At 36.5% G+C, this 11,514-nt stretch overlaps 1 protein-coding gene across 1 annotated transcript; it reads right to left on the bottom strand.

The window, feature by feature from the left end:
• Positions 1-9,019: 9,019 nt before the first annotated feature.
• Positions 9,020-10,929, bottom strand: LOC145906613 (uncharacterized). Its single transcript, XM_082994071.1, has 7 exons — positions 10,830-10,929; positions 10,521-10,618; positions 10,274-10,456; positions 9,526-9,766; positions 9,385-9,457; positions 9,223-9,327; positions 9,020-9,131 (listed from the first exon to the last, which is right to left on the bottom strand). Exons 4-7 carry the CDS (start codon positions 9,694-9,696, stop codon positions 9,100-9,102), a joined length of 381 nt encoding a protein of 126 aa, XP_082850197.1. The 5' UTR covers positions 9,697-9,766; positions 10,274-10,456; positions 10,521-10,618; positions 10,830-10,929; the 3' UTR covers positions 9,020-9,099.
• Positions 10,930-11,514: the final 585 nt, after the last annotated feature.

Here is an 11,514-nt window from a genome sequence, read left to right as displayed (position 1 = left end):
TGTTCATAGAGAGATTGAGTTTCCTGATCTGAATGAAACAATGAACTTGAAATAAGGATATTAGTAAGAATACAAATAAGGAAGTGGTACATGGATTTCAACGAACATGCATGTCAAGCAAGAAAGATTAATGACCACACATCCTGAGTAACGAAATAAACTCAATTTTACAAAAATCAATCATTAATTATTATATTTTCATATTGTACTGATACAAAATTGCTACACAACCAATATTCATATGCTTTACATGGCTTCTGATTTATATCTTACAGGTTTTTTTAAATCTTTAATCTTCTCTGAGAGAATATCCACACCCTCAAGTCTTATATCACAACCACCCAGATGAAGTTCTTCAATGTTGTGAATGCAACGAGCCAATGCAGCTGCTCCACTATCTCTTATCTTGTTCCAGGAGAGATTGAGTTTCCTCATCTGAATAAAACAATGAACTTTAAATTATAATATTGGTAAGAATACAAACCAGGAATGGGTTCATGGTTTTCAACGAACATGCATGTCAAGCAAGAAAGTATAATGACCACACATCCTGAGCACAGAAATAAACTGAATTTTACAAAATTTAATTGTTAATTTTTATATTTTCTTATCGTGGTGACAAGAAATTACACAACAACCAATAGTCGTATGCTTTATTTGTCTTCTGATTTGTATCTTACAGGTTTTTGCAAGTCTTTAATCTTCTCTGAGAGATTTTCAACCCCCTCAACTCCTATGCCACAATTACCAAGATCAACTTCTTCAATGTTGTGAATGCAACGTGCCAATGCAGCAGCTCCACTATCTCCTATCTTGTTACCGGCGAGATTGAGTTTCTTCATCTGAATTAAACAATGAACTTAAAATATTAAATATTTGCATAAACTATAAAATGATACCGATTTGTTTCTTCTCCCAATAACAAAGGAGAGGGCTTCAATCTCTTCCTGAATAAATTTACACCAACTTAGATCCAGGCAATCAGGAAGTGAGGAAGCTACTGTAGACCCTGATGCATTCATGAAGTATTGCACATTGTCCAGGATTCCTCTGATTGCCTCTATCCCACAAATTCATGCTAGAGGACATTGGATCTAATTTCTTTGTTGAAACTGTAAATTTACACCGATATTATAAATTATAATTTATTTTGATACATAATATTAAGCAATGATATAACATTACCTTACAACACTACTATAAGCTGCTTGCTAAAAATTGTTTTTGGTTTTTATCGGACAGTTGGACAAAATTTGTGCTGTTGATGATTTTACTTTCAAAATGAACACTGTTTACCTGTGTATGAAGGTTTTGATGCAATACTTGCAGGCTTTAAATAATATCCTTTTGTGTCTGATTCAGTCCGTGATTCCACTTGCCCAACATTATCTACGTTTTCTGCAAACCTGTAAGAATGCCAGGTTAGTGCAGAAAATCTAACCAAGTTCAGATTACAAGATGTAAACCTAACAATTTTGATCTTTTTCCACAGATTTTTTTGTTAAGAGGAATCATTTGTACCAGCAAACTTTGTACAAACTAGGTAATATTTTTTATGTGGTCAAAAGTATTCTACCTACTGTGGTTTTATGCAAGGCCCATCTCTCCTCTATACAATAACAACAAATTTAGTTTACAGTAGAAAATCAAATAAAAATCTTTTTGAAAAAAAATTGAATTTTCCAAGTCCTAGACATTTCCTCTTCCAAGGTGTTTTGGTACAGTTTCTTCTACTGTACTTGATTATGTCTATGAGTCCTAACGTGTCAGATGAAAACTTAAATCATGAATCATTCAAAGAAATTTCTGGTTGTTTTGTTTTAGAACCCAAAGTCACCATGATAGATGTTATGAAGAAATTAATAACATGTTCACTGCAACCCAATGCTAATATTCAAAAACAAATATGGTCTGCGAGATTTAAACCAGTGAATTGGGTGACCAATAAGGCATGTTTACTTTACACCAAATAATTCAGAAATCATTTAATATTCTTATAAATACCAAGCAGAAATACTCTACGTCATCACCACAACTTGCTTAGTTATGCAATATGTTCATTGCATGTGTGTGTAAGCAAATCCTGTTTCCCATGTGAACTGTTAAGTGTTAGTTCATGGTTGCAGTCTGGTGTTTGGTCATTCTATTCTCGTTCTATAACTAGAGTCAATGCAATTCAGGACTCTGTAACATGCGTGTGTGTAAGCAAATTAGTGTCAGTTAATAATATTGCATAAATTATTTCATAAGCTCTGGACCACTTGCTTTGCAGTCTGGCAGTTGGTCATTCTATTCTGATTCTATACTTAGACTCAATGTGATTTGATGCTAACTCTGTAACATATGTTGTTTGAATTCACATGGCTTAAAAGAATAAACATATTTTGATTGGAAGGAACTGCTGAGAATATTATATTACTAATGAAAGTAACAGGAAGCTAGGTATGTTGACCTGAGTCATATTCGCCTTAAAAACATAAAACATATATACTCAAAATTGAGTTTCGCTAAGGTTACCTAAGCTTGCCTATTGCGGCATACGTTGCAGTATCATGGTATGACACGGTTGGTCTATAGCTTCCAGGCACAAAAATCATGTTGTGGCAATTACATACCTTTTATAATAAGGATGTTTTTTGTGATGTTGTAGAGGTCGTTTATATGTCTTTGATTTCACTTCAGATTTGGATTTTTCTGGATCCATGTTGGTTTAAAAATACAGATCAAGTCAATTGCCAGTTTAACCTTACAAACTCTACATTGGAAAATCTATACATTAAAATAAAAATATTTTATCAGTGCAAGTATATTTGTGTATATATTGCTAAGCCCCTTTAATGCACTTTTCCTTCACAATCTTGGTTTTGTGTCAATGTTCGTCAATAATTAGTTGGTGGTTGATGATAGGAAATTCTTAAATGTGTGTTAAATAGCAATAATGTTGTATGTCAAATGCAATGTAACTATACAAAAGTTATCCTGTCTGCCTTCTGAATGAAGTCATACTTTACGACTGGCGATTAGCACCGAAGAAAGAGAAGTGCAACCTACTGTGCTAATCAGCATCCATGCATATTCCATTGCATTGTTGCAAATAATGCAGGAGTTCACACAGGGAATTTCCCACCCAAAAAAATTTCTTCCACAGAAATACAGAGGGTAAATGCTACTACACCAGAAAACAGCCAGGTTGGAAAACCTGACGTGAACTGCAGCTTGTTGGTTTAATTATATTTGTTGTGTTTGTCTTTCCATTGTTTATAGCCGAAGAACAATATCTTTAGCCTAATCCACAGAACTAGTAACCGTTTGGTACGCACACGGGGCGCATGCATTTTGTGGCAAACAAGAAAAGGTGTAGGATCCTTGAAAATGTTCGTTAAGAGTAGAACCTATGTGCATTGAACTATCTGCGAAAGTTTGCACCTCGCAGATTTAACTTGTATTTCGCACGCCAGTTTAGATATGCTATCAACACGTGTGAAACTGAGAACAGCAAGTAGCGAAAAAGGGAAATTCCCATATGAGTATCTGCAGTTTTGACGGGTATACATGGGGTAATCCCCAATGAGGGTTTGCGACCTGGCTGTGTTCTGGTGTAGTAGCATTTACCAATACAGAGGCCTTCAGAGTTGTATTCGTTTATAGAATTATAAAAATATAAAACTGGCTCAACAATTATGATTAATTAGAAAATGCAAAACCATAATTGTTACTGCAGCATTTTGGGGCCTGAATCGTCGCGATATGAACAATGAAACTTCTGCCACGCACGTAATTGCAATGAAGCTGCCAACGTTTTGGATTTTTCAGAAATATTGTCCCAGCAAGTCAAAGCCCAGTTTACGCTACGAAGAATATATGCGGATGACTGGTAACAACGCGGTTTCTTCCCTAGACACTATTGGATTGAAAAACCCACCAGAACAATGTCTGAAACAAAGGTTATATAAGCACTAAAAAGGCTGTACGGTTTATGAAAGAGCACATAAACTGTTACATACATCAGAACCTGACTTATGGATGAGATGCTCTCATTGTTAGTCCGCCATAAACCTATTTTCTTTTCGGTATATTTTTCTAAAAAGCGTGACCGAAGAAATACGAATTTACTCTCAAAAGAAGGTTTTGACAAATAACGTGTGTTTCGACAACGTGCTACTATTCTGTTGCAGGCAAGGAGCGCCACGTGTTCACGGCTGCCACAATGGTTGACAATTCTCACGGCATCCACGTTGAACGACATGAACTGCACCTGCTTTTGTTTTTATCATCAGGCTTTGCAATAGCTTATGGAAGGTATGTCAATATTTACCTTTAGCGTGGAGAAGAGAAAGATATACAGAGCATAGATCTCGTTGCCGTATGGAGCACTTACGTGTTGTTGTATAAGGTAGGTGTCTTGTATATCGTTTGTTTGTATTTTAAGAAAAATTTCGCTAGGTTCATATGTTTTTAAGTTATTTGGCAGCAGTTTAAGTCAGATAAAAAGGAGTGATCTACACAGAAACATCCAACCTACAATAGCGTTCCCATTAGTTTAACCCTACGTCACTTCACAAGTCTGTGGGAAATATTATCATTATTATCAACTTCTAGCTGAACTGGAAGAAAGTTAAAAATAACTGATTGCAAAAAAACATACAAATATAACACAGGACCTGAAGACCTTTTAACCCCCCAGGTCTTGCCACACATAACCCACATCCCAATATCGAAAGGACAGGTGCAATGCGAATTGAATAAGGATGGATGCTTTTGAAGCAATGCAGGGCAGGTTTATGTATTTTGATTGCTGTAGCAAATGCAGACAATTAACAACATTTGCTTGTAATATTAATGATATTGGAGACGTTTTACACAAGTCGGTCCAAATCAATTGTTTCGTTACGTGGTCTCCTGTAATTTAGCGAGTGAATGTACCCAAGTTTTGAAAGAGAGGTGGGTGTGACGTGGGAGAATCATAGAAGGAGAGACGCGAGCGCTCCACTGCTGAACAATGGACAAATTGTTACGGTTACAAATAAAATGAGGTTTGCCGATAGGAATAAGATTCCATTTCCCTGGTGAACACAATATGCCTGAAATTCAATCGTGTTGAACGATTCACCCGAGTTTTAACGTTCCCATTGTTATAAAGATGATTAGCGCCAACTTTTCCAACCCCAACAGTACTACATACTGGTTTCTTTCCATATGCTATGCGTGCACCTGAGCAATGCTACGAAACCAATCAACCATAAACACCTTTTTGTAAACAACTTGACACAATAAAGTGTTGCGACGCCACAGCAGTGTTTCACTGCGTTTTGATGCTTCACTGAACACAGAAGGAACTAACGGTTTGGTTAAACTACAAAGTTGTGCCTTACGCAAAAGTAACTTATTGATCTTAGTCTGAAGAAAATGTTGGCACACTTTTAACAAAGATATTAAAAATAATAACTTGCGCAAAACAACCCGTAAGTGAGGAACGTTAAAATAAAAACAAAAACCTGCAATGGCCAGGACGTTCTTGCCAGATAATTTATGTTTTTATTGCTAACATCGAGCTAAACTGGCACAAAATTGACAATTTTGTCAACAGTGCAGACACGAATACATAACTTACCTCAAATCCTTCCTACCTGTTCTTTACTGCTTGCCAATGTTTACTGCCAATGTTGCTGCAGTGAGACTTTCTTTTTGTCCTTTTTCACGCGTCACTTTATGGTTGTTCCGCTCCATTACTTTCGTGTTTTCAGGGACAAATTCAGTTTATCAACAGAAACTTTATTTCATTTTATTTTCTTAACCGCTCAACAAGAGAAAACATTCACTGTTTAAATCACCTTTTTGTGGCGTACACATAGTTTATTTGTTGTTTGTTTAAGTTACCACATAATACAATCACGCATTTTTATACCAAATGCAAATACTTGAAGGGCGAAATTTACATTTGAGTCGGTTTCAGTGTAAACAAATTCAATTGGCTTTTTGACTCAACGCATCGAGTGATCACTGATCAACGCCATCACTTAAGCGAAAATGTTCTCACATTCAAGATTGCCGACGCTCCGAGTTCTTGCGTTTATGCTTTCTGGCCTGTTAGATTGGTCAAGTTCTGAGTCACAGGAACCTCTTAGTATGCACCTTCCGCAGGGCCTGACCCGCCAAGGCCGGAACGGATTTTGCAAGTGACCTCCCACTAACCTGGCTCAATGGCGGCAGGCAGTTTCGTAGTAAAATAAGACGGACGATTGTTCGGGCAAAGGGTCAAGTACATTGGGTCGCTTATTTAGTTTAGGGGCGGGCAACACGTAACCGACGGAGCTTGCTAACAGCGTAGTCCACAGGCTTGGACAGGTACTACCAACCTTTACGTTAACTAAGCTCGTCACAATCACCGAATAAATCACGGTACAATGATCACCTTAGACTATCTTTGGCGAAAAAGTTCCTCCATCGATCCAGGAATTGAATTTCTCACCGTAATGTGACCACTTTACCAAGATTTTCTCCACATCGAAGGTATGTTTGTTCACGCGTTGTAACTCTGTTCATAGAACGTCCCCGAATAACTTCGCCGCTGTAATCGCACACTTTGTAAGTTGGGAGTTTGCTGTACCGCGAATTAACAAGAAGCCTTTTTTAAAGCATGCGTTGGCGGAAACCAAGCTAACAGATGCACCGACCTGCAACACACAAAGTATTTGGTCAGGGTTGTTCGCCAAACAAATTACACCAAACTTCCTAAAAACTCTTCACTATGCACTGTAATGCGCCAGTGAAATTATCAATGCCCGTGTGCGTGAAATGGCGCCACAAGCGTTCTTTCAATGTGCGGATAAAGCGCTCTTTCGTTTCCTAATTGTACGTCGGGTAAAATTAAATATCACGCTTGTAGAGCCACTTTTGAAACATACTGTTTACAAACTCGCGACCCGCATCTGTTTGCAGTTGATCCGGTCGCCGCCCGCTCGCCCGCTCGCACGAATCACACGATCGACGGCCCACACTAGATTGGAACCGGTTTTTCGCTTAATACAAACCACCCACGCGTATTTAGAGAATACATCGATAATCGTTGCTAAATAGCGCACCGAGCAAGTTTCTGTACTTCGATGAGATCAATTTGACACAAAATTTCGATTTCTGACACAACGACACGCGAACGCTTGAAATTTAAACAATGCGGGTTATGCAACATGTGTCTGTCTTGACCGCCCAGCCAACGTTCAGCCGTTGCATGGCTTGCGCCTATAGCAGTCCGTAACCGGTTCACGCCACCAAGACTGCCGGGTTGCGCGGGGTCGTAGTAAGCTCGGCTTAAATCTCTTGCCATCGCAAAAACGAATCGCGAACAGTGCCCCGACGCGGAATTTGTGAAGTTTTTTTTGCCAGAAGCGTATTGGGCGCGTTCGCGTCATTCAGCGCTACGGTAAATCTAGCTTCGCCAATCGGTTTCACGTTTCGAGGAGATTTTTTGCGCAACACACCGTGAATCAAATCTTCGATATTACTATTAGCGACGATTTCACCTCAAAACAAGTTCTTATATCTGAGATGGAAATTATTCCCAACAAGATCGTTTCTCGATCACTTCATCATTCGCGTGACGTCATCAGGAAACAAATCAACAGATAGACCCACATTGATACGGAACGCCACACGACCGTGGGAATAAACTCTACCTGATGCAATAAACAGAATTAGAATAAATGACCAAACGCCAAACTGCAATACATGATTTTTTTAGTGGTTTTACAAATAACGACAAACATACATTCACACATAACAACGACACATGCATGAATTGCAGAGTTTGTTGTAAGGTTTGGATGTTCATTCTCGTATTGTTGGTAGACAAGGAAGCATCGCTAGACGGGTTCTTTTCTAGCTCTACATACAATGGACGTGCCGCAAGCATGTTCCCATATCGCAGCGATCTCCTAGTTGGACTCACCGACCTGAGAAGCCAAGTTTCTGGCACAAACCACACAATTTAAATTTTGAGTTAAGTTTTCAGTTGGATCATGTGTCAGCCTCACGTAGATACTTTATATGTCAGCAATAATATAGTGAGTAGGATTTACTCTTGTAGTTACGATTACAATTATCATGGAGCCTCAATTCGACTTACATACAGACAAGAGACGCTATTGCAAATTTTTGCTGACATTTCACTTTAATCCGAGTAAAAAACCTCAATGTGTGATGATGGTCTGTTGCAGTGTTGCCAGATTTTTTTTAACAAAAGCGCCTAATTTTTTGTTTCAACACTTCCAAAAGCGCCAATTTGTGCAAAAACAACACGCCTAAATGCGCCCAATGTTAATGAAGTTTACACACATCAGTTACGTACACCAATGGTCATTTTATGCTTATGGTTGAACACTTAAACCGTAAACTAAGACCGTGAGCAGGACGCAACACCTGTAACACCCATTATTTTGATCACAGTCGTCTTTGCAATATGATTATGACGTCATATTTCGTTGTGTGGTCAGTTTGCAGTATTTTAAATACGGCTGAAACAGCGTTTTGTCACATAATTATTCGGCTAATTATCAAATTTTTAAATTTCTAAAACACGCCCAAAGCTCAAGGTGCAACAAAAAAGCGCAAACACCCAAGCGCCCAACTGGGAACACTGGTCTGTTGGGGTGCCTTTGTACACGTCTGTTGTCAATCCCATCATCAGAAGTTTTAGAAAAAGAGACCAACCATTACCCACTAATCATGCAGAATTCACACATTCCTTAAATCATTAAATGATTTCGTTTGTACTGAAACGATAAGAACGTTACAAAAATGAATAAAAAACAAAAACATTAAATGTACAACTCGTTTACATTGCAAATCTCAGTAGCAGAAAATGACTCCACGGAAGTGCAAACTGAACAAATCACAGTAAGTTTTGAAAAGACTCTGAGAATTGTGGAACATGTAAAAGTACATTAGATGACAACAAAGTTAATACTCAAATAATAAAGCAAATGAAATGCATTTGTTGCATATCAAAATGTCAAAAACAACACTTTACAGTGTAATTGCAACACTGCAAAAATGATGCAAATACAATTTAGTAAAATTTACAACAAGGATTGGAAGACGAAACTAATAATCTTTGCTGCATGAAGGCTCAGCATCTAAAAATATATTCAAATTTAGTATTTTGCTCAGTTCGTGTCTGTGACACAACATATGTTTAATGCAATATTCGGCAAACACCATACAAACCTGGTGATGAAGTTGACGTCGGTTGTTCAGTGTTTGTTTTGTTAACTGACCCTCCTGCTATGATGAAGTGTGGTTCAATCAATGTGCAATCAGTAATTGCAGTACCTGGAAATTAAAATCAACTAGCTTACAACTTCAAAACTAATTAGTGCTTAGTCATACTTGCTTGCTGCAAAGGGATTTGTGACTCACATGACTCAGCAATTTTTAAATCAGGTTGTTGTCGTGCGTCCTTCTGTAAACAAACAAACACACATTTGATGTACAAACATCATGGGTAACAAAAGCTATGATATAACCTACTTGTTTTTTTAGTGGGTCTTCTGTTTCAACTTTGATTCCAAAGTTCGTTTTGAATAACTCGCCATTGAAATCCAATTGGACATAAACCTTTTCATAACCATTGTATGAAGCAAACTTTAACACAAAATCAAGTTGTGTTAAATTGTTTGAGAAAACTTTCTTCAGTTCCATATGATTTTCATCAAATGTAACTCGGTTACTTTTGTTTTGAAGTGTGAGAGTTGCTTCATTTTGATCTGATCTGGTGAAGAAATTAAAAAAATGTTATAGGCAATCTTATTTACATTTGCAAGGAAATATTTAAAAACTAAAGTGAATGTTCATACATGCAATATGTTTGTACATAATACCTTCCGATGAAATAAGATTTAGTAATTTGTTATGGCAGTTTTGAATACATGTGTGTTACAGAATGAAAAAATCCAGATCAATTTAAACCAATAGTAACAGATGATGCCTATTTTTTAGGCAAAATTTATTTTTTAAAAAGAACATCCACTATCTCAGATTTCTGATGTTTAAATATAAACATTTTGAATACAAATCATCAAAACAGAAAAACAGTTTTATTCCATATGTTTAGGTAGTAATTAAACCACTGTTAATAGTAATGTTAATATGCAGATCAGAAGAAATAGGTCTTAATTGTCAGTTAAATGGTTTAGCGGAAAAAAACAACCTGAATGTGTGATTTCATGCAATTATTTATCAAAATTAGATTTGTATCCTTCATGTGATAAATTATTACCTCAAAGTGAAACCGAGCAACACTTTAAGATCGTCTTTAAGTGTCAAGTTGTATTTCAAGCTGTCACAAATGACAAATCTCCAAAGTCGTTCAACCGAGTCAAAAGTTTACTTTTTTGGAAATCCACCCAGGACCATTTTCTCCTTTGACCAACCAAAGAGTTTCTTCCGAATAACGCGAAACCTTCAAGTACAAAAATAAGACTCAGGCAATTTTTTTTACATTTCTTTAAAAAAAATACACTTACCAGGTAAAGTGAGTTACTTTAAATGTAATCTTCCCCTCTCCATTGTAGGATAAAGTTTGATAATCTTCCCATGTTTCACTATCTTGGCTTGTCTCAACCTTAACATTTTATTAAACAGTTTCATTACAACATCATTTAAAATAAAAGTGTATCTAATGTTTCTACATAAGAATTATAAACTACCTTCATTACTCCATGATACAATTTAAAACTTGTACTTCTATGTCGACTGAATTAATTCAAGATGATTTACTTTTTATTTTAAAATATGAAACATGTAACGGCCACAAGGTGAATGTTTAAACTTACTACAACAAGTTGTGGATCTTCACACACAAAACATGTTGGTAAAGTGATGGTGACATCTTTGGTGAACTTTAACCCACTTGGTCCACAATACAAAAATGGAGTAATTTCCTTCTGTGGAATGAAAACCCAATAAAAAATATTTAAATATAATTGTTGAAAAATGAAACATTTTACTTCCTAACAGCCAAGAAATTACATCTTGCATTTGTAAAGACAACAAAATAAATTTTGCCAATGTATGTACATGGTTGTAAAAATTGTGTATTGTTGATGCATCAATATTTTTTGTCATTTGTTTAAACAGATTAAGTGTTTGGACCAGAACATATACTTTTTTTAGAAATTGATAAGTTAATTAATCGCAGGGGTCAGCTAAGTCTAAGTGCAATGGCTAAGCCACTCACATTTGGCTTAGTATTTCCATAGTAACTTCTCAACTAAATTTTAACATCTTTAACCAGTGCATTGGGAGGAATATCAACGACACAACCCATCATATTAAGTTTGCCACCTTCCACACCAACCACTGATGATGTTGACTGGAATACTTCATATTCTTCATGTGTCTGTAAATATAGAAAATATAATTATTAGTCACACCTAAGTTATTACAATGTTAGTAGTAGTATATATGATAAGTTTCTTTATAGTTGTAAATTTAACATCATATAAAACCTTGCAACAG

The sequence above is a fragment of the Ascidia mentula genome, chromosome 6 (genome assembly GCF_947561715.1).
Source record: "Ascidia mentula chromosome 6, kaAscMent1.1, whole genome shotgun sequence".
Lineage (NCBI taxonomy): Eukaryota > Metazoa > Chordata > Ascidiacea > Phlebobranchia > Ascidiidae > Ascidia > Ascidia mentula.
Note: the sequence above shows the minus strand (reverse complement) of the source record. Positions and strands in the feature narration are given on the sequence as shown.

Bases quoted from the DNA above. Each gene is read 5' to 3' on its own strand.
- LOC145906613 (XM_082994071.1), bottom strand. From the start codon at position 9,696: ATGGAACTGAAGAAAGTTTTCTCAAACAATTTAACACAACTTGATTTT. The intron at 9,458-9,525 runs GTAGGTTATATC...GTTTGTTTACAG, and splicing joins AAGACCCACTAAAAAAACAA to AAGGACGCACGACAACAACC. The intron at 9,328-9,384 runs GTATGACTAAGC...TTTAATTTCCAG, and splicing joins AATCCCTTTGCAGCAAGCAA to GTACTGCAATTACTGATTGC.